The sequence below is a fragment of the Archocentrus centrarchus genome, chromosome 16 (genome assembly GCF_007364275.1).
Source record: "Archocentrus centrarchus isolate MPI-CPG fArcCen1 chromosome 16, fArcCen1, whole genome shotgun sequence".
Classification (NCBI taxonomy): Eukaryota; Metazoa; Chordata; class Actinopteri; order Cichliformes; family Cichlidae; genus Archocentrus; species Archocentrus centrarchus.
The window spans coordinates 8,051,608-8,078,888 of record NC_044361.1 but is presented as its reverse complement, the minus strand read 5'-3'; the positions used below and the strand labels follow the sequence as shown (position 1 = coordinate 8,078,888).

The 27,281-nt window shown below is 39.7% G+C and overlaps 1 protein-coding gene across 1 annotated transcript in view; it reads left to right on the top strand.

Annotated features, from left to right (window-relative positions):
* gask1a (golgi associated kinase 1A) overlaps positions 1 to 15,311 on the top strand; it is an 88,416-nt gene extending 73,105 nt beyond the window's left edge. Inside the window, exons 4-6 of the mRNA XM_030750456.1 lie at positions 4,150 to 4,272; positions 10,329 to 10,432; positions 14,504 to 15,311. Of these exons, the coding sequence (XP_030606316.1) occupies positions 4,150 to 4,272; positions 10,329 to 10,432; positions 14,504 to 14,708 (432 nt within the window). The 3' untranslated portion in view covers positions 14,709 to 15,311. The remainder of the gene's footprint in view (positions 1 to 4,149; positions 4,273 to 10,328; positions 10,433 to 14,503) is intronic.
* Positions 15,312 to 27,281: the final 11,970 nt, after the last annotated feature.

The window sequence follows — 27,281 nt, the reverse complement described above, 5'->3', positions numbered from 1 at the left end:
CTGCATGACTTAAAAAATTTATATTTACATGGCAAGGTTACTGGTGAAAATATTGTGTTTATTGCAAATTTGTTCTGTACTGATTAACCTTTAAACCACTGATAACATGAATAACAGTTGGGAAACCTTAGGTCCTGACATTCATGTGTATGTTGTTTTAAAGTGTACCACTCACAATGACCAAGCACACCCCCTGTGGCAAACAGCACTCCCATGTGGCAACATGGCAGTGCACCCTGCCATACCACAAAAACTTTTTCAAGAAATGTTTAAGGAACACAGCAGGGGACTAGCCCGTACTTCAAACTTGTTGGATTGCCATGCACTTAAGAATCCACTGAATGTGCCAGAACCCACAGGACCCAAAGAATGTGCTGCCAGTGCTTGGTGCTACAGATATTATAGTTTTGATAGTAACTATAATTGTTTTGTTAGGTTCTGCTGTCTAAACTGACTCCAAAATGTCAAAAGGACAGAAATATTCATTTTAGAAAGTTTATTGCAAAATTTTGAGAGCTTCAGACAAGTCATTTGGCACAAAGTCTCCTCAGGGCTGTGGCCCAATAATTCTAACTTAACCTTTTAAGGGTCTACACGCAGAACAACATATCTGTACAATACTGATGCTCTGTATGTGTTTATAGATATAATTTAGGCTCCTTTCACACTTGCCTATAGATACAAAACTCACTTTACTGTGGATAATGATGCTGGTGTTCCAGCGTCACTGTCCATCACTTTTTGCCATGTAATGCTGTGGAAGGCAGGTTTGGACCATAATGCAGGACAGAGAGCACTGGGAAGGGAGGCATAAAATACAGTGGAGACCAAGAACCCAGGACCATGAACATTTTCAGCACATGGCAGGCTTGAGCCTTGGTGGTTCCTGGGTTGGTTCTGAATATCCCAACCAGTTTCTTCTGAAGGTCAGTTTGGGTCATCTTCCAGACCTTGGCAAAGTGGTGACACATCCGAATATTCAGGTCCAACTGATCTCCAGTTGTTTAAAAATGGCTTTAAGAGACCTTCCCAACTTGTGTAAATCTGCAGTTCTCCTTCTTAGATCTTCATTGAGTTCCTTGGACTTTATCCATTGTTCTGAGTATTTGTGAATCCAACGAGTGCTGACGAACCCTTTTTATGTTGGCAAAGAGAAATTATCATTTGTAGTCAATCATGATCACTCATGAGAAGTTAATAAGCCTTTGCCTTGCCAAGTTAAAAGACCTTGTAGAACCTTCAGCACCACTTATTAAAAGATTTAAATTAGATCATGTGTATCTTTGAGCCTGTGATGAATATATGTAAACCACTGACAACAACTGTATAGTGGGGTCGGAGGTTAAGTCCCTGATCTGTCTGCATGCTCAAGTGTTCTTGGTAAAGATACTGAACCCCCAAGGTGATAGCAACCACCTTGGAAGGCAGCTCTATGGCCATTGATGTGTTTGAATGTGTACATGAGAAACACACTCTAAAGCACTTTTCTTTTAATCTTGGCTAGAAATGTGCTAGGCAGCAGATAAAAAATGGCCATGAGAACCTTTTATTCCATGGAAAGCTTCATGAGTAACTTGCGGGTTACCTCAGCTATTAGATTTAAATAAAGTACTTACAATAGCAGGTCACAAGAAAGTCTCAGACTAGCTTCTTATTCACACTGAAATTTAAAATTCAGCAATTAAATACTTTGCTGCATACAAATAGAATGAGCTACAACATATATGAAACTGCATTCTGATTATCTCACTAGAACTTTTAAAAGATTATGTTGAGACAGCCGTCCCACCAAAGTCCTGGATGGAGATAAACAGCTTGATGATTTTCTTACTTGATGTAAACTTACATTTTAATGACCTGAGGTTACAATTTTGGTTAGTCTGTTTAGTCTCTGGTAGAATATGCTTTCTCATGTCCTCTGTCCTCTGAATCATTCCTTCTCCACCACCTTGAAAGGGCTTCCGTACCTTAAATGCACCTTGAGGAGAGGGCATGTTTGTGGATGAGCTTAGCGTGAAGTAACAGTTGTGCATTTTATGCATCATTCCTCATGTATAAGCTCCTCCACAGTTTATTCTCACAGCACTTACATTTCAGTGTTATCAGCATAAATCAGATAATGTTACAGGACCATTACATACAGTTACAACTCTAATACACTGTTAATAAGTGGAAATCAAGAAATTGTCCTGTCTCTCCCCTCAGCCCCAGATGACTGCTTCTCCCTGAGCCCGGTTCTGCCGGAGGTTTCTTCCTTCCCACTGTCACCAAGTGCTTGCTCATAGGGAGTCGTTTTAAATGTTTTCTCTGTAGTTATTGTAGGGGCTTTACCTTACAATATAAAGTGAACAATATAAAGCGCCTTGAGGCGACTGTTGTGATTTGGCCCTATATACAGTAGATAAAATAGAATTGTGGGGTGCCTGGGTGGTTTAGTGGTGAAGCCAGCAACCATATACATACGTTGCGGTGTGGGCGGTGTGGGTTCGAGTCCTGGCCCATTGCCAATTTGCCCGCGTGTCTTCCCCTGTATCTTTCCCCAGTTCCTGTCTCTCTCCACTGCTGAGAAAAGCTGCTATGGCCAAAAATGCAAAAAAAAAAAAAAAAAGAGAGAATTGAAATCATAACATCAGTGTGCTTAATTAAAGATTTAAAGGGAGTATTAAATAATGATTACACTTAACCCGATTACTACTAATCACCTTTGTTAATCAGTTCACATATTTAAAATGGACTCTTGTAGTTTTTCGACCATGACAGAAATAGCTCTTTACCATCAAGGTGCAGAATACCTCCTAGGTAGGTGAGGTTTTACAGGTATACCAGCTGAGAGGAGACCCCTGGCAGACCCAGGACATTTTGGAGAGATTATGTGTCTTGTCTAGCATGTGAGCAGCTTCATTGTCCCCCTGGAATAGCTAAAGGCACTGACCATGAGAGAGAGAGAGAGAGAGTGTGTGTGTGTGTGTGTGTGTGTGTGTGTGTGTGTGTGTGTGTGTGTGTGTGTGTGTGTGTGTGTGTGTGTGTGTGTGTGTTTAACTGCATGCCATTATGCAGGAAAGCAGCCAGAAGCTGATCACTGATTAGGGTGATAAGCCAGCACTCTTTGCTAGTTTGGACAAGAGTTACAGCAGGACTAACCAAAAGCTGCATGAATTTAGCCTCATAAGGATTTCTTGATCTTTATTCCAAACCATTTGGCCAAAAAAGCCATGTGTTTGGCTTGAGGGGTGTAAAGAGGGCAAAATGAAATCAGAGCTTCTTCAGGGAAAATTCATGCTTTTATAAATGTTATTTTAACTACTTTGCACGCTCTGCCAGAGGTCTCTTGTCATTTAAAGGGAACCTTCTTCTTCTCCACCATTGTTGGGGTTCTCTCTCTATTATTGTAGGGTCTATACTTTACAATATAAAGTGCCTTGAGAAAGCTGTTGTTTTATACTGGTGATATACAGTGAAAACCTTTCATTGTTTGTAACCAGTAAATAATTATCAACTAAAGTTTTGTTAACTATTAATATTTACTGTTTATTATTGATGGTCATTATAAGGTGTTACTTTAACTGTCAATGTCCTCAGATTTAAAGTCTCCACCTGCTGTTAATTTACTGTAGCAACAAAAAATATGCATTAGTTTAAATCATTTTATTTGGTATATGAAAATGAAAAGATCACAGAATGTTCTCATATTAATACTTTACATCCATTTTATCCTCACAGATTTTCAAAACTGTCATCAAACCTAGATTAGTTACAACCTGTCCAAGTTTCATAGCTGCAGTAAGGCTATTCTCTAAGTCTGAAGGGTCCTCTTGGAGCACTGTCCTCTGGCAGCTATTTCAGAGTGGTCCTTTTTTTGTACACACTCAACCTCTCCACAAAGTCCAACCTGGTAGTTTTTGCACAATCTTGCTGACAGAGACAGAAACACAAACAAATGCCACTGAAAGCTTGCTTCCACCGAGGTTTATTCACATAACAGCAGTTTGAGGATTCTTCTCACTTTCAGCTTTCAGGACAAATTTAAACATTGTAATGAATAATTTCAATTAATGTTTTGGTTTGGCCCCTAATATGCTAATCACTCTAACATGCTAAGGCCCTCCCGCAGAGGTCCGTTATTATCATTGTATGTTCTTTGTTTTTCAGGTAAATGACCGCCTGGACAGGTACTGCTGTGGTTTCATACCTGATCCCACAGAACTCTGTGTGGAGAACCTGCTGTATGCAAAGTGTGCCAACACCAAAGACCTGCTGCTGGTTCACATCTTGGTATGTATCACAGCCTGTGCTAATGCTTTTTCATCCTGTCTGGTTGCTCCAGACCCTTAAGTTTCTCTCTCTTTTTTCCATTATCCAAGTAATTTATGTCCCGAGACACTAGAAGGCAAACATTAATCAATTATCCCCAATCAGCAGACCACTTTACTTGTTTGATGGATGTGATAGCAAACAATACTTTTCTCCTGCCATTAAAAAATGTTTATTACATTTTATTTTTTGTTGTTGTCAGAGCATAGTTCATTATATCACTGGGAATGCACTAAATAAAATCTGCCATGGCTCCAAATTTTTCTGTGCACATTTTGTTGCTGTCATTCTTCCATGGAGAGAGAATGGCTCTATATTTAAATGATACAGCCGGAATAGATATTAAACTCTGAGAGTGTTGATGTATGTGTTGTCACAGCCAGAGAATGAGCTCACAGGCTGGCAGATATTACCGAGCTGGAGCTGATTATGTTGCTTCATATTGTTTGCTACGGCATGTAAGAATAGATAAAAGCTCACAGCATTTCCTGGAGGAATCGAGCTCTGCAGAGAGAAAATCTCAGTGCACCTTAGCAACACAAAAGCTACAATGGGTGTACTGGAACTTCACAGACCATATAAATACCAAAAACACCAGGCTGGCCTGTCAGTCCAAGTTGGTGCAGGTTAAACCTTTGTGCATGTTTTTTTTTTTTTTTTTACAAGCGGTGTGTTGTTGTTGTGTGTGTCATTAAGAAGTAATGCTGCAAACAGATACCACAAAACACACCCACCACCCCCACCTTCCCAACTTCATGTCCTAAAGGGTACAAAATATGCTTAGTGATAGGGGGGAAATCAGTTTGTCATATTAAATGTTTTACAGATGTTGAGTGCTAGTTTAAGAAAGAATGGTATCCCTAGATCATCCTAAGTCAGCCTGGTATTTGGTAAACATGCTTTCAACAGGAAACAATAGCAAATACAAGGCCCAGTGTTAAAGAAGTGACTTCACAAAAAAGACTTCAGAAAATGAGTTCTGCTTCAACTTGCAGTTCTCCATTAAATAATGTAGATAAACTACAATTGAGGCTATTTTATTGTCATGCTCTGTGCTGACTGCACTGCATTTTTACTCTCTTCTCTTTTTATTTTCTCACTCAATGTGTTTTTATATTGTTTTTATCCTCCCACGCAAGATTCAGCGGGGGAATATTGTTGCCATCTGTCTGTCTGTCCGTGAGGTTTTACATTTCTGATCTATAGACTCCAAAACAGCAAGGAGTTGAGCCATGAAATTTTGCATATGTGTACTTTACTGTTCAGAGATGTGCAGCATGATATTCATATGTCCGTACATCCGTCCAGGCATCTGTCTGTGAGGTTTTACCTTTCCAGTCTATAGATTCCAAAACTATTTCATCACCAGCTTCATTTAAAATGGCCACACTGTCAAAGTCCGAAGCCCCACTGTTACAGACGGAAGGCAGCACAACACACTAGGAGCATGACCAGGAGCATGCTTGCCATTTTCTTGATCAGACACAGTACTGTGCACTGTGAATTCATTCTCCAGAGTGAGACTGTCAGTGCAAATTTCAACTTTAACTTCCTGAGGACTCTGAGGGAGAATACTCAGGTAAATGGCCATAGGTTTCATTTATAAAGGAGTATGACTGATCCATACTAAAGTGAATATGAGCACGAAAGCTGAAAATGTATTCTTAATTCTTAAGATTTATAAAACATACACAAAAATTACGTCCCACGTGTAACTGTGCACACGTCATCATATCCTGCCCTCTGTATGCCTACTTACAACCATAAATGCAACGCTAAGCACCTCATGAATGTTTCTGCATAGAAACGAGGCTGCTGATCAACATTTCTTCCAGGCATTTTGACCCCTCGCAGCCATCCTGCATTCTGTAGACATTTCCTCATCCAGCCACATGCTGTTATCATCCTGCAGATCAGCTACTGTGAACTACTGACCAGGAGTGTCAACAGCAAACAGGAATGTGATTGGGAAACACTGAGTGGATTTTGAGATTTGCTTTGGCTTCTATCTAAGTTGTTTTGGCTCACTGACAAATAACAGTGCTGATATGAATGTTTATCAGAAATTTAATCTACAAACGCAGTTATGAAAAAGTTGGGCCACTGTGAAATGCCATTGAAAACAGAATGCAATGATTTGCATATGTCAAACCCATACCTTATTCATAACAGAACATGCAAAATATATCAAGTGTTTAAACTAAAAATTTTTTTTACAATTTTCAGAAAAATAAGAGCTCATTGTGAATTTGATGACAGCAACACATCTCAAAAAAGTTGGGAGATAGAGCAACAAAAGGTGGGAAAAGTGGTGCTAAAAACAAACACCCAAGGGAACGTTTTGCAGATAATTATGATAAGTAGGCAACAGGTCAGGAATATGATTGGGTATAAAAAGAGTATCTCATCATCCACAGTACATAATATCAAATCTAGAGAAATCTGTGTGCAGGGGACACGGCCGACAATATGCCTGTGATCTCCAGGCCCTCGGGCAGCATTGCATTAAAAACAGGCATGATTCTGTCATGGAAATCACTGCAGGAACACTTCCACAAATCAGTCTGTGAGCACAGTTCACTGTGCCATCCACAAATGCAGGTTAAAGCGCCGTCATGCAAAGAAGAAGCTATATACATGTATGCCACCGTCTCCTCTGAGTCAAAGCTCATTTAAAATAGACTGAGGCAAAGTGGAAAAATGCTCTGTTTTCAGACAAATTTAGATTTGAAATTCTTTTTGGAAAACACTGATGTTACATCCTCCGGACTAAAGAGAAGAGAGACCATCCACCTTGTTATCAGCACTCTGTTCAAAAGCTGGTATGAGGATGCATTACAACATACAACTCTGGATACTGTGACTCCTCTGAAAAAGAGAGCCTCAAATCAGAAGTGCTTGACTCCCTTACTGAAGAGGTTTAGGGTGTTGGGCTTCCAGAATTCAGACTTTTTTCTCAGATTTCTGACTCTGGGACTTTTTTCACAGAAAAGTCTGAATTCTGCAGTCTTGTGTTTCTTCTTCTTCACATTCACTCTTTTCACTCTCCATGTGTTTATACACCACTCTGCATTTAATCATTAGTTATTCTGGCTTTCTTCCACAGTGTGTCTTTTTTCTGCCCCCCCCCAACCAGTCATGGCAGACGGCTTCTCCTCTCTGAGCCTGGGTCTGCCGAAGGTTTCTTTGTGTAAGAAGGGAGTTTCTTTCCCACTTTCAGTGGGTGCTTGCTCATACGGGGTCGTCTGATTGTTGGGGTTTTCTCTCTAGTACTGAGCTGACTGTTGATGCTATATAAATAAAACAGACTTGAAGCCAGACTTAGGAATGTTCTGTACCAGCACAAAACCTTTTGCCATTTAAAATATACTGTTAGATTTACCTGTTACAGGTGTTTATGTGGCAGGCAGGTTTTGGACCCAAATGCAGGAATGTAAACTATAGAAGGCAGCTTTAATGCTCACGTCTTGCCTCAAGAAGTCAACATACAGTCTTATTGGCCGCCTCAGAAACACTGAACATGGTTTTATTATCAAACTTAAATAGTTCGGGCTTCAAGGACACAGAAATAAATCAGGTTGATGAAGAGCACCAGGGAATGAAACAATTTTACTCACTGTAGCCGAGTTAAAAGAACACCTGGTGTCAGCAGACACAGGCTGAGACACAGCTATGCACCCATCTGCCCTCATCCTCAGCAGGGGAACAGGCATGGTCCTGACATCAGTCACCCTTTGAGCAGGCCAGGACCTGATGTAGACTGATTAAGGTGGGAAGGCTGAGGAGCCGGATTGTGTGCAGCACTGCCAAGGATCACGCTTCGTCTTAGAGGTGTTGAAGAAGGTGGGCCGAGGTAGATGTTACAGCCGATGAGGGCCGAGGAGCAGAATATAAGATGATGACAGGATCATGGCTTTACTTGATTCCCTAACTCAAGAGGAAGAAATCTGTTTAGCCACATGTTTACTGTGGCAACAGTTCCAACACTGATTCTGTGTGAAGAGGATGAGTGCTTCGCTGAGATTCCCAGAGCAAAACGAGACTCCAGATGTCTCAGATGCTCCTTTACGTCTGCTGGGTCACGTACCTTCTGTCATATGTTGCTCTGTGGCAGGCAGACTGCAGACACAATTGCAGAAATTGTTAGGCAGGAATGTGAACTAAAGAAGGCAGCTTTAATGCTCAAGACGTGCAAAAATATATAATAGAAAACAATAGATATCAGGAGGCAGGAATTCACAAGAAGGAACCACAGAGCACACAGCATGGGGGGGGGGGGGGGGGGGGGGGGGGGGGGCATGACAAAGAACTGAGGAAAACTGAGGGAGAGAAGACACAGCTGGGACAAGACACAGGTGAACAGACTCTAACTAACTGATTACTGTATATCTATGAGGTTAATAAAATGCTAGCTTCAATTGCATGTATTTCTACCTTCAAAAAAATACTTAAATCCTTGTTGTACATAAAACATTTCTTTCAGTCAGTGGCATCATTTTTTGACTTTGCTACTTTTGGCCGCTCCCTTATCTCCCACAACAGATTGATCTGCATTTTTGATTTGGCACAGATTTTTATGCCAGATGCAACTCTCCCATTTATCCAGGCTTGGGACCAGCAGGAGTTGTAAACTAGCTTGTGACTCTCCTGCATGAGGCTGGGAACTGGGGACTTTTTGTGAATTAGACAAACACTACCAACATACATTAAGCTTTCAAGGATATTCATGTTGCTATAATTAAAGCTGAAAGTTTAGTGGAGGGATAGCATATTTGCCTAACAAGTAAAAGGTCCCCGGTTTGAAACTGGGAATGCTGCATCCATCCATCTATCCAACCACCATCCATCCATCCATCCATCCATCCATCCATCCATCTTCCACTTATCCAATTCAAGTTGACTCAACATGAGTCAAAAGTTGAGAGAACTCAAAAAGCTAATGAATAAACTTTCCTTAATATTTTGAGTGTTCTCAGTTTTTGGTTTTTTTTACAGTGTGGGTTTGCAGTGATTCAGGTTGTTAGTCACATTTCTACACAGAAGTTTCACACAGCCACTAATGGGACTCAGACAGATATGAAGTATATTAGTATAAGTATAATGTCTAAATGATACGATATGTAATATTGGCTTCAGTTTATATGGCATGCAGAAAAAAAAAATTGAAGCAATGCATTCAGGTAATTTCATTAACATGCGGATGGGCCAGGATAGGATGGTAAATAATGTAGTGTGTTCTCCATACCCCCACAGGTCAGCTATGAGACACAGATTTATGTGATGGAATAGTTTATAATAATGCAAACCTCCTCTGAATAATCCAGAGGATGGCTGCTACAACCTCCAATACCCCACATAGTTCCCAGCAATTGCTAATAGAGGACTTTGCCCATATAGATCATATCAGTTCTCACAGTTTGTTGATCACCCACAAAATTTTCGCTTCCATAGGCCTCATGTTAATTTGCCCTGTTTAGCAAATTTGGCCCTTAATCCCCTGTGGTTTAAGTCAGCATCGGTGTTGACACTAATCATATGCTGTCAGAGTATGTCATTTTGGTTCTCCCAAGTTTTGGCAATCAGGGGCCAAATTTAATCACTCTGTCATCCATCAAAAACTATTTACAGTTTTTCCAAAAAAAGTACTTAGGGTTAGGGTTTGGGGCTAGGGTTGGGGTCTTCACCAGTGATGACCACTTGGGTTAATGGAAGAATAAAAACTGTGATGTTGACAAACTTTGTTATTTTAAAAAAGCAGTTGAAAGTGAACTGTGGTTTAATTTATCTTCTTTTGATTTAGGGGCATCAGTAATAACAATAATTTTTTCCTTCTTTGTACAGTAACTGTACAAAATTATATAGATCTAAAGCATTACCATTTAATTCATTCCTGTTAATATTTATTCATTCATGTTATTCACTTTGCACTATTGCACACTTCATTCTTGGTGAACAAACAGTAGGTTCTATTTTAACAGTGTGCATTCAGTGTCATGTGTATGTTTGTGTGTATTCAGGTGAGGAAGGCAGATCCCTCCACACTGGTGTTCATAGATAATGCTGGCAGACCACAACAGTCCACCACCAACCTCAACTTCAGGCTGGTTGAAGGCATTAATGAGTGAGTATAAAACACTATGTCAGAGAAGAAGCTTGTAAATTGGATTTGTGTGTGTGTGTGTGTGTGTGTGTGTGTGTGTGTGTGTGTGTGTGTGTGTGTGTGTGTGTGTGTGTGTCCTTCATTCCAGCAGTGAGGTTCAACAAATTACACCATGTAGATTCAGAAACTCATTTTAGCTCACAGCAGGCAGAAACACTGATGTAAATTCTTCAGGAAAAAATGAATCATTTCCAGTAGCATATTTCTCCGGTGACGTTTCTGTTCAAATCAGCAGCTGTTCAAATCAGCAGCACAGAAACGTCCACTGGAAGCTTGTTAGATATTTGTTACAATGTCTGTCTGATTAGATTAGTGTGCTTTCAATTAGCCTGCGATTCAGTATGCTGAATGAATCAGCTCTGATAGAATTTCCCCCTTTGTCTGTCACTGAGGATTACTAAGCTGCTCCATAAAACTCTCTTAAATATCTTAAGCCTAGACTTGAAGCTGAATGAAACTAGAATGTTAAAGTCACATATTATTTCTCATCACTGAATATTAAGGAGCCAAATAAAAGAGACACTGGTTATTTTCCAGAGGTGTAACATGACTGATTTTATTTTCTTTAAGTTGAACAACTTGTATTTCATTAATAAACGTCATTTTCATATAGTAATTGGACTCCTTCCATTTTAGCACTCTTTATTGGGTTGAAAGTTTAATTTCAATGTATGTGTAAGTGAAAAAAATGTTTTAAGTTCTTGGGGGGCGGGGGGGTCCTTATTTTCTGTTACATCTATTCTGATAAAATGATTATGCTCATAATAAGCATTGACATAAACTGTCAAATAATGAGGGTAGTTTACATAGTTTAATGTGATATGTCAGGAAGAATTGGACCAACTACCCAAGAGGACTGAAATCTGTAGGGTCTTATACAAAATACTCAACTATAAGGTTCTCACTGCTCCTGGAAATGAGAGATTTCTTCATTTTCATGAATGCCCAAAGAATGAGTTTTTTTCAGGCATTCAGCAGTTCTGTAAGTGAAAGTCTCATTTATAGAAAATAAATATTCTGGAAGAACATGGAACAAACTTAACAAATACCAGGGTTTTTGTGTAGGTCTCTGTTCAGTATCATTCTCTGACCACCAAGGACTGCTTTGCTTTAGAAGTTTAGAAGCATTTTTATTCCCCTGAACTTGTGTTGCGAGAACCATTCCCAGTTTGCTTTTACCTCGGGATAGTGCTCTTTTGATGGCAGAGACACTTTTCAGTTGGCACCGCTGATATGATTACAGTATGATACAATGGGCAGTCCTATATTGCAATTTTAGAGTTTCTGATTATGCTGATGACAAAATCTCCTCATTTTATTTTGAAAGTCTTCAGTCTGATCTGATGTGGAACAGTCATACAAACAAACCTCACAGAAAACTGTATTTCCTGTTATTTATTTTGAAAAACAGCTGAATGTCAGGTTACTGGCATTAGATGGATGGGTGACTCGTGGTTGATTGATGAGTAGAAACATGAAAGATGTGGACAAAATCTTTTATTTTTAACCAATTGTGCGCACACACACACACACACACACACACACACAACTACTATTAAGATGAAATTAAACAAAAGCTTTTAATGGCAAACACAGGCAGCAGACTGCATGTTGTAAAAAGATAACTTTTTGAATTTGATTTGAATTGCACAGATTCTCTGACTGTTTTGTTCTTAGTAACCATGGGAAAAAAAAAACCTCACAGGTACTGCAGTATTTAAACATCCACAAGACCAGATTACTGTAAGAAGACATTTCTTGGAAAATAATGCTCACATTATTTAAAATGACGACCACCACCTAGCTGTACAGTATAATGCCTGTTCCTGTGTTTTGAAACACAGAATTTTTGAGAGTGAAACACAGATCTTCACCAAATTGTGCTCGAGAGATTTTTGCTTATGAGTTAATGATTCAGGATTCACTGAAGTCTGCAGCTCACTGTCACAAAAATCTAATAAGGCACAGGAATGTAAAAAAAAAAAAAAAAATGATATGCCTCCTTTTTCCTCATTAAAATTTTCCCTGCGTAATTACTGATCTGTTAAAAAATAACCATGTGGAGTGAGTCAGAAGCAGAACTATGAACAAAAACTAGCTTCAAATTAAAGACAAACAGAACAAAAGTCAAGAATATTCAAAGATAACAACAGAAAGTCTGCCTTTGTTTAACTCAAACAGCCAGCAATGGTGGCTTGAAGGATAGATTACAAAAGGTAAGTTAAACAGTTCCAGCAGAAAAAAGTAAGCAAACATACCGTATGAGCACTGCCATATAAAAAATCTCCTTTATACTCCTGCTGCTGCTTCACCTGCACCAGGACGGAGGAGAACGACTAAACACAATAAACAAGAAACACACCGGGCGAGGTCCAGAACACCATCCTTTCAATTAAATGTTCAAAAACAGACGTAACTTGGTCGCCCATTTTAACCCTTTTAGTCGGCCAGTGTCCGTCTTAAAAAGTGGAAAAACTGTAAGCTTCAGGTTTAGATTTGGACACGTGCCTGGTGGCAGGAGAGACCTGTCTCTTGCAAACTTCAAATTATTGGCTTAGAGTTTTGAATATAGCTGTAAGAAGAGCAATTACAAAGAAATGGCATAAAGCAGATGTCCCAATTTCCCTCTCCATGAGGTTACAGGAAGGTAAATATGAGGAAAGCCAGAAAAGTGTGCATCCTTTCTTTAGCTCAGTGCTATTGTTTACTTATTTATCAATTCATTAAGATAAATGTGCCATCAGGTTATTAACACTTCTTGTGTTCTTTAATGATTTAAAAAAGAAAAACTGATAAGAAGTGATTGTTGTTGTTGTTTAGTGATCCTAAATAAAGAAAATTATGAAAAGTGATGCAGATCAGCACCAAAATGTAAAGAGTTCTTCCTTCGCCCATTCTACCTCGCTAAATTTGGACTGGTAATTTTTACATAATCAGACAAATAAACAACAAATAAATAACAAAAAATAAACCTGCATTAAGGCTCCAGCAGAGGCGTTGCTCTGTCAGAAGTGTATATGAAACCAAACTGCTTGAAAATTGGTTGAAATTTCTGAGATCTGTTGATTTTATTTGTGAACGCACCTCCATAAACATGCGTCAGGAGACACACTGAAAGACAAGCTTCAGCCCTGAGGTGACGGAGATAACAAGACGCAGCTTGTGAAATGTGTTTCATAGACTGCATTTTGTGTAATAATTAAGGAACAATGTCTTACACATCCTTTGAAATTCACCTTTGGGGAGTAAAACAGTTCGAGAATGGTATGCAGTGGGAAACATGTGAGGGACAGTCAGATTTTCATAACTTTATTTATATTTACAATGACACACTGAGGACAGCAATTTTTTATTTATTTTTTTTTTGAAAAAGCAAAGAAAGGTGGTGTTAACCCATGACCCTGAGAGGTGATGAAGAAAAGTGTCTTCTTCCTTTCAGTGAATCAGGGGGTTCAAAAATGATGACGGCTGAAGAGAAAATTTGCTGTGTGGACATTTATTGCCAGAGTGAATTCTTGTGTTATTGCACCTGGTGACTCCACCTCTAGCACCATTACCGGGTCTAAATGTGTATTTCTATGTTATAAATATACAGTTTGTGGATTACATTAACGTTTGAAGCGCATCCCAACAGAATGAACCCCTTTTTATTTTTGATAATCCAAAAGTTTTCTTCTCGTGCCACCCTCAGGCTGAAATGTCAGTCTTCAGTGGCCTTGCAGCCTTTATTCTAGCAGCATGCTCGGGGCAATTTTTTTTTCACTTTTCATACAGAAGCACTTTCTTCTTTTAAAGTGTTCGGTACGTACAAATCAGGCTTGGTACCATTATTTCATCCCTGGCATTGGTATGGCTGTGAGAAAACCTAAATCATAAATGGTTGCTTCTTGTCTTATATTGTGGTGGGGAAAGAACATGACAGCCTTTAGAGTCTGCTGAAGTGGGTCTACACATAAATAGTCTTCTTTTCTAGACTGTGAAGCAGCCATTAAAAATACAACATATCACATCCAGTGTTGCATCTCTTGCCAGGTTTCCAGAAAAAGCTGTGTCTGTGCTGCGCTCAGGCTGTCTGGAAAATCTTCTTCTACGCTCCCTGTACACAGACAGGGAATTCTGGGACAGCCATGGTGGGTCCAGCGGTCTCAGGCCTCTCATCCGTATGGTGGAGCAGAGAGGGAAAATTCTCCTCCAGCACATCAGGAACAAAAAGCTTCAGCTCAAGAGGGACCTGTGACTGAGCCGATCAGGCCGAACTGGAGCAGAAAGTAGATGCAAACTACAGATGGATGAGCTCAACATGATACGGTGTGATCAAAGAGAGCTCATTCAGGAGCAGAAGAGTCTCTGAATGAAAAGAAGCATGCAAGAACGAAATGAGTCGGGTAATTTAAAAGCACATCGCATCCAGCTGAAATCACAAAAGTCATTTAGATCAAAAAATGCTCATGCAAATGCACCAACGCACAATGTAAACACATTTCAAATGGTGATTGCAATACAGAGACATCCAGGGGTCGTCTAACTGGAATAAAATATTTATGTGAAAATGTGGGCAAACAGATTAACAAAGCAACAATGTGGACTGCAAAGACTGAGAGACTAAGCACAGCGAGTTATTAACATGCTTCTGAGTTTGTTGCTTCATGAGAAGGCTTTCATTCTTCTGTTTTAACAGAAGCCATCTGTAGTACCAGCTGTAGAGCAGATTCAGTTCAGTCTTTGGTTTGTTAAAGCTGAGCTCAGTTAGACAGGTGGAAGAGTCCAGAGTTAGAAAGACTCGCACTAACCACAATCAAAAGATTATTATAAAAAAAATCAATTTGCCACAACTTTCTAAACTTGTAACAAAGGGTGGGGGGTAGGGGGGTGGGGAGGTCCACAAGACTCCAGGGTGTCTGTGACCCTGTCCTAACTTCATTTCACTTTTGTTTTTGACTTTACCCTTTGATGCTCGGATTACAGTAACACGTTACTAAGTAACGATGATGACAATATCAAGGATAGTTGTGCACTCTGTGCTGGCAACAAAGTGCTATCTAGCTTCAGAAACACTACGTCAGATTTGAAGAAACATTTGGAGTTGCAGCACGGCACAGTCAAACTTACAGAGCGAGTCCCACCAGGTGCTGGTGGTGGTGCTGGTGGTGGTGGGTGGGGGGGTGTTGCCGGTGTTGTGCCAAAAAGCGATCGTCTGCCATAAAGTGATTCAGATGTTTCTATGTGCTTTTATGTGTAATGTATTTGCTTATATTGGTAAATAGAGTGCAGTCAGCCTGATTTATGAAGGGCTTATATATAAAATGAAGAAATAACCTGTTTGCAACAATCTTTAGGAGTCTGTGTTATTGTACCTACATTGTAATCAATCCAGTGCTTTTTGGCCACTTAAAATATCTTTATAGAACTGTGATGTTCTATTTGTTGTGATTTCTGCAGCCTTCTGAGCCAGATTTCTGTTTAAAAAGACAGTTTTTATGTCAATGACAGTTTTTACCTTGATAAAAAAACAATATACAAAAGTCACTTTGCCAAAAACTGAGTGCAGCTTCTACCTTGTGATAGAAATGCTGTTTCTCACTCAAAATGACCTGATATCATTCATGAGAAATATGTTTGACACCTTTCACAGATTATAGGTCAACAAGTCATTTACTGCCGTTTAAATACAGACGATCACTTTTTGGCACACCGGCAGCTGTTGAATGTAACTAATAAAGTAACTTGTAATCTAACTTAGTTACTTCTAAAATTAAGTAATCAGTAAAGTAACTGAGTTACTTTTAAAAGGAGTAATCAGATTTTTAAAGGTAACTATACCATCACTGATCATGACAACACCCGCAGAGCACTTTTGCCCATCACAGCTCCTCAGTCATTGAGGGACTGCTGCCTGCACTTTGTGAAGGTGCTAAAGGACACTCGGTGCCTCACAATGTGATGCCTGTGGGACTGACCAAATGTCTCCATGTGATGACTTCACATGAGACTGAGTTGATACAGAGCATTTTATTTTTTGAATTTAACTTTCTAAAAGTATATTCCTATTTGCATTATACTGTATTACCCAGTCCTACCACAAAAAGTTTGATATCTGGGCTTCAAGTTCATCACTTCCCCCAAATGTGATTCACATGGCAACTGGGGAGTGATGAGTAAACAGCTTTCCTAGAACCTACAGGTTGATGGAGGTAGCAGAGCCATTGATATGTCAGAGGGAGGGATGGGAAATTTTTCAACATTGACAGATGTATGACACAGTGCAGCTGCAGTTACCTGCCTGAACTCACAGGCTTCAATCCATTTAACTTATTACAAAATAGCCATCTTCCCATAGAAAAGTCTGCTGTCAGTGTATGTGCTTTAGCCTTTTTTCTTTTGTTCTGCGAGCAGAAGATGAGATGGTGTTCTTCTGGAAACAGAATCAAAACTAAACCCCAAGCTGTCGTTGTGTTTCCCCTGCTGGACTGCCATGAAGCAAAAAAAGACGCCTGTCCTAAATCTGATTGACTCAAATGGTTTGATCATGTGCACCCCTGTAGCTCTGTCTGCTCTTCGGGATCCCTGTCACTGCTCTTCACTGAAGCCTCCGACCTGCACTCACTAACTTCTCTCCAAATGTCGCCTCACTGAAGGGAAATATGAGACAAATTATCCCCCATTTCCTCCACAACAGCCGGTTTTATCAAAGCATTTTTTTTTATTATTATTCTCGTTCTATTTTAATATTACAGAGAGCTAGCAGCAGATCAAGTGGTTGATTTGGAAGTCTGTTTTTGTGAGATAAGCTTTTAATCGAGGGATTAAAAATGGCTGTCAGCAAATAGCTTCTGGAGCAGATCCTGGAAGCTTTTTGATAAAAATGGATTAAATATATTTCGGTATATTTTTTTAATCTATTTTTTTGTACATTGTATATTGCACAACAGTGAAACTAAAGATGAAAGAAAAGGGAATTGGAAGAAAATCAAATGTCATTAGTGAAGGAGGAGAGCTGAGGGGTTTTCTGTGCGAGCAGCACAGTTATAAGCTGAACTGTCAGAAAATATTCGTTCGGTATTTTGGTCTTGTAAAAAAGCACAGATGATATCACTGGAAGCTGTTTTATGTTTTACTCACCCCGAATTAAAATCCAAGTCAATTCCCAGATTAATTACATTTCTATGGCTCCCTCTTTTATCACTGAATAAATGGCTGTAATGAGAAATGATTCAAATTTGTGATCCTCTGTTCATGCCCGCTTGATCTCTTTTACATTATATATCATGCCATTTCTTTTTTTAAACCACTGACAAACCAGTGTGCTGGTTTTTGCTATTTTTGCATCCATTCTGTCCGGCTCATTAAGCCCCATCTGGATTGTACCATGCTTTACTGTATGCTTTCAGATATAAATAGTAAATCCTTCGTATTGTACTGCTGAACGACTGCAGTTCAAATAGCAGGACTTTGTGACTATAGAAAGGCAAACAAATGAATACACTACCAGGATTTGGCTTTAAAACACATAAAAAGCAGATGGATTTGATGGAGTAAATATGATGCCTGACCTCAAGTAACCTATTACTAAAATACTAAAAGCACATAGAGAAACTGCAGCTCCATCCAACACTTAAAGCTTTTTAGTGGACATAAAACACTACATGTTCAAAGGCTAATTCACACTGCTCTAAAAATGCCATAGTTTTAACACGGTCTGTGAAGCTGGACTCATGAAATAAGTGTTTCAAGTTCAAGTTTAGAGCATTTGTAGCTCCATCTTTTGCCGGGCAGAATGTACGTCACTGGGTCGGTTGGTCGTTTGCCGCTAATAGAATCTTACATTAGTTTATGTAGCTAACTAGTGACAGAACTAATAACTTGGTGGAAATTAGGAAGTTAAACCAAAAAGAAGCCTAAGGAGGTCACTTTTGTGCTGGCCCTGGCTGCAGCAGTAGGTTTTATGTTAAAAACCTGATGCTATGCTGTCCACATTCACTCCGTGTCTCTTAAGCAGCTCTTTGTTGTTGGCTAGCTGCACTGAAAACGGGTGAAAAACGCCTGTTAGCTGTAAACATTTGGGTTTTAGAGCACTTAATAAATGAGGGAGGGGACTGAGTAGTTTGTCAGTGGATGAAAATAGAAAAGCAGAGTTAGAACTGGTTACTGTTACTCAGTTGGGAGGTGTAAGATTATCTGGCTAATTTTATTTCACTGTTCTTTCCTCCACCATGCAGATGTTCACATTTTTATAGATTTCAAAATGAATTTGCAGTTTCTGTGTTTTCTCTCAGCTCTCCTGCAGATTCTTTTTTCCAGCTTTACCTTTGCACAGTTTCTCCAGGGTTGCTTTAAGTGGACCACGTACAGTTTTCACAGGTTGCAATATGGTCAATAACTTGAGAAGCGGCATCAGAGAAATTCACTATCGAATGTATCAGCTGTGCTGGCATTGATATGATGCTTTTGATAATTGGTTGATATTTTTTCTGACAGATGAACAAAATACTGAAAATCTGCAGTAATGATTCAGAGACAGCAACCTCTGGAACATTTGTGACTGTGACATCGAGGCCTCTGGAAAAAATTAGATCAAGTGTGTGACCAGGATTTGCACGGAGGGGTTCAGTCACATGCTGTTCAAAATTATTAAACATTCTAATAAACTGGTGAACTGGTTGGTGTCGGAGTTTCTGCTGTTGATAATGTGAATATTGAAATCACTGCTGTTATGCCCCATCCAGAGAGGTCTGAGACGTTACATAAAAAGCACCCGATTTCCCAAGCTGCCACACAAACAGATTGTTAAGGAAGAATAAATAAAAAAGAATGACCACATGAATATGACAGCAGCTCTAACAACTGCATTAACTGGGTCAAAAAGTAGACACTTGACTGACAAGTCATTCCCTCATATTTCCAAAGGCATCCGGTCCAGCTCTGTGTGTCAGTAATAACTTCTGTTGTCTTTTGATTCATTTGTTTCTTTGATTTAGCAGTATCCACAGTCCCCCTTCCTTTGCAGTATCCCACTACAGTTCCATCTATTGAATACATAAGCACTAGGTAACTTTGCTGAACTAAATCCATATGGCTTTATGTTGCTTCCCTCTTTCTTAGCTTGAGATGGTTTGTAACATTTAGTTTTTTCAAAAGGCTACTTGAAAATCTAATGTCTTTTCTGTCAGCCTCAGCTGTCTCCCTCAAACGGACCGTTCTGTTTATGACCACAAAATGTTGCTACAGTAGCAAGGCTGTATTATAGTTACTCCCATTTCAACATCTTCTGCCACAACCAAACCCAATGCACAGGATCAAAATCCTCAGCTCCCATTCAAAACATGCAACACATTCCCTAGAAATAAGCACAGTGGCGTGGTGCTTAGCAATTTCTGCCTCACAGTAAGAACGTCCTGGGTTTGATCCCACCAATCTGACTTTTCTGTGTGGAGTTTGCATGTTCTCCCCATGTCTGCGTGGGTTCTCTTCAGGTACGCTGGCTTCCTCCCACAGGCATGCAATAATGGGGTTAGGTTAATTAGTGATACTAAATTGCTTATAGGTGTGAGTGGTTGTCTGTGTTAGCCCTGTGACAGTTTGGCTGCCTGTGAGGGTGCACCCTTCCTCTTACCCTATGGCAGCTGGGATAGGGTCCAGCCCCCTCTGCAAACCCTAAATCGGATAACAGAAGAAGATGGATGGAGGATAAGATCAGTCATACTTGTAAACCTGTCCAGTAACAGTGATTTTTTCCTCCAGATGCACAATGTTCAGTGTTGGCTGCCTGCACAGGCTCACAGCCTTTCCTCAAATTTGTAAAAGAATTTATGTTGTTCCCAAACTGAACAGGGTACACCTCAGCTCCTCACTCCCACCTTTGACATGAGAACTGACTAGAGAATGAACCTTCAACTCCTTTCCTCTGTTGTCTTTTCAGAGGACTGGACATTGGATATTAGTCCCCTGACATCAGCACTGATTTTTGATTTCGCAATGTGATCTAAATGTTATATCACTTGAAAATATTAAGAAGCTGCATTTTACTATGTACATTGTCCACTGACTGCTTCTTCTCTGAACTCAAAGCGTGTAAGTGAGTGCTACTGTCATTATCATTTAAAGTAATGCATCTCGGATGTAAATGATAGCCGATAAAGCCTGCTGCGTACTGCGAAGCATATTAGCCTCGTTCCTGTTTGCAGTGATTTCCATTGAATGAATGTATGCCCTCCCATGCATGCTAAAAAAACAACCTCAAATGTGTTTTCTATGTGAGACAGAGAAAGCAGCAGAGACAGAGATATAGATGGCAAACATAAATGGCCAGTCAACCATGACTCATCCGTAAAAAGCTATCATCATGGAGCAGTATGGTGAAGGTCATTATCTGGTGCAGTGCAAAAAGAATGGGCTATTATGAGAGGCAGAGGTGCAGGCCTGATGTTTGCTGCCTCTAAGCTGATGTGAACGTGTGAATCAGACCGCTGCTCTCTGGAAAAAGGAGGCATGCAGGTAATGAGGATATTTTTTCTCCCCTTATTAGCATGATATCAAATTTTGCATTAGCTTCACGCTATTACAGCGAGCCCAGCGAGTTCATAAGTGTACACAACTCCTGCATCCATCAAAGCCTGGCTGTGCTTTTCTGCACAGGACCAGAAATGTTTTCACCAATCAACAGTCCGAGTCAATTCAATGGTTTTCTGATTTGGCAGAAGTCATGCAAATCTTTTAACAGTGATGGTCACAGGTTTGCATTTGTTGTTTACAGCCAGTGTGGACAAACAGGTTCGAGCTGGATTGCATTCAGGCTCTGCCGTGTCTTTTAGAGATGATTCAACTGCCACTCACTAAGCACATTCATGTCCAATGCTACAGTCCTCAGAAACAGTATAAAAGAGATGGATGTACTGTAGCGACCGTGACAAGTGAGAGGTGTGTCTGCAGAGCTGCAGTCATTGGCTAACGACATGCCATTCACATGTCATTAGCCATGAGCAATACAGTGGGAGAGTTGATCTTTCTGAACAAATTAAAATGGACAAAATGGACTTTTGTGTGTGTCTGTGTGTGTGCACATGTGTGGACACTGTTATCCTCATAAAAAAAAAAAAAAAAACCAAGAAGAAACTCTGGCGGCTTCATTTTTTTGTTTAATATCAGAATCTTTAAAGCATAGTGAAGTTGCAATGGTTCTTTTTCTTTTTTTCTTTTTTTTTTCCAAATATTCTATACATTCCTGCATGTTGTGTGTAATTACTAAGAAAAAAAAAGAAGCATGATCATCAAATCAAGTTGGCTAGGGTCCATCAAACATTTGTGCCCAGGAAACTTGATGATCTGGGCATCTTAAAGGATTCTGACCTGGAAACTAAATAATCTTTTATGTTGTCTGTCCCACATTTGTTTGCAATTGAATTCTATTTGCAGTTCCTTAAATGGAGTATTTGTAACTTAATAAATAATATTTTCATGATTTCTGCAGACTGAGAACTAATTGGCATCACAGCAAAAGACGTCTAGTGAATTTGATCATTTGATGACGTCCATCAATCACATCAAACTGTGAGGTGAAATCAACATTCACCATAAAAAAGATCAAATTTTAACATGTCAGAGTGGACTGAAATTGTCTGGTTGGTCCTCTTATAGTTGAAGAACACATTCAAAACAAAACAGTATGCAAATTTTTCCTTCACTTTTAAAATAAATGAAGACTCTAAAACTATCTCAGCCTGTCCCTCCCTCTCCGATTACTCCTCCATTCATGTCTCTCACTTGAAGCTGTAGTAATGAGTGCTGCAGGCTGCCAGCAATTAAAAGAATATTTACACACTTTATGCTCTTGCCTATCAGCTGATAATAATATTTTCACGGTAGGTGACAGCAAGCCATAAATAAGAGTGCTCAGCTGCTCAGCAGTTTCTAACTATGGAGGAGGGAATGTGGATCAGAGAGAGGTCAGCGCCTCAAGTCTCTGCTGTTCTCTTTTACTTTCTTTTATACCCTGATTTCTGCTCCCTCTCTCCTCTTGTCTGCGCTCTGCATTTGGAGCACTAAGTCCTGATTTCAGCTTCTGCAGGCAGCTTAGGCAGACTCCAAGTCAGCAAGTGTCTACCGAGTTTTAGGCTTTTATTTTTTTTAACTGAAGGTTTGTCTCAAATATCCAAGTTATAAAGCAGTCTGAATTATTCTCAATGTGTCATTTTTCACAAAATTACATGTGCAGTACCCTGTATAGCCCACATCCTTTGAGAGAAATAATATAAAGTATTATTATATACAATAAAGGCTTCTGATTCTGATTATATGTTGTCCAATTCTAGCGCAGCTGAAATGACTGGTGATAGTAATTTCATAGGTTTTGCTCCATTTTCCTGCAGTTTACAGGTTATGTAACACTTATTTGTTGCACAGCTTCCATTTTTAATACTGAATGTAGTCGGCTGTAATGAAGAGTGCATGATTTTTTTCTCTGACAGCATTCAATAAAACCTGATGTAAAGTAAAATGTTTTCACTTGAATGTTGAGCTAAAAACTTGATCTGGAGTTATTTCACATACTGTGTTTGGCTAAACGTGTTATTTACTCCAACATAATTAAGAGGCTTTCATACCAGAGCTACCAGAAGGTAATATATATTTTAAACTGAGCATTTTCTACAGGACTGAATAGAACATCATTATGTGAACAAATCCAAACCCTCTGCACAGTACTTCTAACATTACACAAAGCAAGTTGCTACCACACTGTTCATAAGTGCAGGGTTTTGTCCACCTTCTCTGGACGTGGTGAAGATTTCCCTCTGAGGGAAAACTCGGAAGGAAATCTGAGGGAGCTGCTGGTGAAGACTGTGAGGTCCTGCTTGATCCCTGCAATGAGCTTCGGTGCTCCTGATGTTTCTGACATGATGTTTTGATAATAATGTTTACTTTGGGAGCAAATTACACTTCTATTAAATCTTCTGCTGGTGAGTTTTAAAGCTAACACTTTATTTAAAATGTTCAGTGAAAATGTAAACAGAGCCATTATACATTCACACTTTTATATCATGTTTAATCTTGTGTTAAAATCTCAAAAGGCAACATTTAATTTCCAGATACTTCTGATATTTACAGTAACTCTGGGCCTCTGAGGAGCATGTGCCGCTGATGCCATATCTTTGTCTAAAATGAGGATAACAAAAACTAAAAGGGTGACTAATTATCCAAACACAGTGGCTATGAGAGTAACACAGGTGTGTAGAATTGCTAACTACAAGCTTCTAACACATTAACAGCAGGAGCTACAGAATGATGTTAGATGTTGTACAGAATTATAAATGTTAAGATGTAGGGCTGCACGATATTGGAAATTAGTGCGATATGCGATATGGAGGTCTAGTATTGCGATAACGATATTGTCGCGATATTTTTTCTTTTACCTAAAAATGCAATATACATGACAATAAGAAAAAAAAATCTATAAAATGTATACCAACAACAAATATGCATTTCAAATGTTGCATTATTTACATATAAACAAACATGTCACATGTTTGTTTGTTTTTCATTTAAATGTTATAGTACATTAGGGCTATATGTCTTGAGAGTAATTTTTATCTTTAACACTTACTAATTGCCAGATGCAGGCGATGGCCAAAGCACTGCACTCTGAACCAGTTGTTGACCTCAGCAGCCTTCACCACGTTCGCTCCGTTATCTGTTGTGATGGCCACTTGTTTGTGTTTGGGCAAGTTCCAGTTGTTCAAAACATCCCGCAGGGCAGCAGCAATGTTTTCACCAGTGTGTGTCTCGGGGAAGTATGCTACTTATAGGCAGCGTGTAATGAGCTCAAATTTGCATGTCAAAAGGTGCACGGTAAAACTCATGTATGGCTCAGTGGTTCGACTGGACCACAAGTCAGTAGTGCTAGCATAAAAATCCACTTCACTGAGCTCTGCCTTCTCATAAGGAGCGGCAGAAGCAAAACTATCATTTATGTTAGTTTGTGAACTTGCCTTTCGTTTGCTTGACTTTACCGGAGTAGGCTGTGGGTTTTTAGATGTTAAATATACGTTGTAAAGTTCCTTGTGGTTGTATTGAAGGAGGTTTGTCGTGTTTCCTCTTGACATAGCCACGATTTTTCGGCATGACTTGCAAAGAATTTGTGTCTGTGACTCGTCCTGTGTGGAAAAACCGTAGTCGTCCCAAATGCTCTCTGTTTTCGTCTCGACTCGTCTCTTCAATTCCCGCCATGCTTGTTTTCCTTCTGTGTGTGTACGTGCTCCCTGCGCCGCTGAGAGCATGTGCTCGCTCTGGCCAATAGCGACGCGGCACCTTCACATTTAAGGTCGCGCGGGATTGGTCAAAGTGCGGACATAAAGAAAGACGTGATTTATACATTAAATAATTAGAAATTATCGCGCATTTTTAGATATGCCTATCGCACGTGCCAATATCGCGATGACGATATTTTTTCGATATATCGTGCAGCCCTATTAAGATGTGTCCATTTAAATATAGTTACATGGTTGTATTTACCTTAAAAACAGGTAGAGTGCTCAGCTGTCATATGTATATTGAGACATCTGTCATTCTTCTGATACATCATTAGCCTTTTTAATTTGTGTGCATTTGTGAAGACATGCATGTGATCTAGAACTGTCCTGATGCACTTACGGCAACATCGAATACCCCCCCCCACCCGTTGTTGTATCTGTATGATGTCATTTATAAGGAAAATCCCATATATCCATCTGAGGTACAAAGCTCTGGCTGTGAGCACAGAACCAGGTTGATTCAAACCCATCAGCTTTCACACTGTGTTTATGATAGTCAGCTAATCAAAAGAAAAAGGCTAAAGACAGTGGAGTGAACCAGGTTGATTCAAACATGATGAGGGGCTGCACCTATAAACATGTTTATTTCATGCAAAGCTGCTCTAGTTGAATCCAAGAATGAAAATACAGGTCTGGAAAAGAGCGTAGCAGTGGAATGATTAAGTAATTGGTTGACAGACACATATTGGGATGAGAGAAACCAGCTGGAGACGGCGGCTCTTTCCTGTCTCCAAATGAACAAAAGCTCGAGACCCCTGACAAATTTAAACTAGAAGAAGAACAGTGGTTTAAAAGGGTTGCTCCATTTTGAAGCAAGAAAAATAATACCTGAGGTTTTCATTCTATATATTTAAATACTGTAGATCACATGCTCATATAAGCTTATGTTCTTCATCCTATAATACAGCTTACTTTCACTCAGCAGCAGCTCCTCACTGCAACACTGCAGGGTGGATTATGCGCCATAACATTCACGTGAGCACACAGTGGGGTCCTTTGATATGCCAAAGCTACTGTGAAGATCCATGCAAAGGTGACTGCTGCTCTCGCCCCTGCAGAAACCCCATCAGTTCTTTACCGGTGACATGATAGGCAGGAGCTGACACATAGCCCCCTGCCTGCCACATATTAGCCACATGGCAGCCTGCAGGGCAGACAGCAGGCTGTGACCTACAGAAACTGTTTAATGGAGTGTGTACTATAATGAGTTACTGTGTGCTTAATCATTCAGTCTCATGCATTTATTGACTTATCTGATCTAAAAATATTACATTATTTAGCTTCAGCATTGATTTAATGCAGTCAGTGCATGAGGTGTGGTCATGCAAATTTGCCCTTCGAGGTCATTTTGTTTGGACCATTTTTCAGTGCAGCTGCAATTCATAATACCCAATTTCACCTCAAACTTGTTCACTCATCAACTTTTTAAAAAGCTTTTTAAAACCGACACAGTCTTCACGTACCGCCTGGCTTAAGCACCAGCATTTGGTGCCTGGTGACTTCAGCCACTGTACTGTACCCTGTAAATGTGCAGTCAGCATGTTACTATATATATCTTAATTTTTTTTAAACAACATGGCATGGAAATATTAGCAATTGTTAATGCTGTTTCCAGTGGTATGGAGAAGCATTTTTTATTTAAATCTGTGTCTGATGAATGCAGTCCAACAGTTACAGTGAGTTTTTGGGCAGTGACACAGCTTCTGCAGTTTTGCCTCTGTACACCATCACAGTGGATTTAAAATCAACACTTACTGTAAGATGTGACTGAAGTGAAGGGTTTAAGTGATGAGGACTTAAAGGCATTTATATACATGGTGTAAGGTGAGGCTGTTCCCGAGTGAATTTCGCCTCTGTTCACAAGAAAAACATCTAAAAGAGCCTGCAAGTAGCACCATCGATTCTGAAGAGTACAGGCGCATACTCTCTGCTTAGATTCAGCCAAATGGTGCAAAACTGATAGGACAGTGTGTCACAGTGGATAATGATCCAGAGCATACTGCAAAAGCAACCCAGGCGTTTCTCAGACATGCCCACATCTCTTTGGTCCTCACATTTGATTTGACAATTGAATTAGCTCCAGATATTATGTCTCCCTCTGTTGTCATGAAATAAGAAAGGAACTGGGCTCACCTGGCCATGAAAACTGTGTGTCAGTCAATTAACCAATTAGTTTTGAGCCTCTGAAAATGGAGGACTCTGTATAAAATTAATGTACTTCTATTTCTAATTCTAACAATCAAACACTTTATAGTATAAAACTGCAAAACCTGGGTGATGATGAGCCACAGTTGCTCCTTACAGTTACTTTAACTGGTTTGAATACATGGCCAGCTTAATGGAATTAAGGTGGGCAACCCAGAGGCATAACCAAAAGAAATGTAACTCACTTCTCTAAGCATCAAGTACCAGTCTTGCAATTTACGGCTGTCTGCTACATACGTAGTTAAATGGACTTTAGTGTTAACTCTTCATAGATGTGAAGCACTCTATTGGCAACTCAAAGGAAG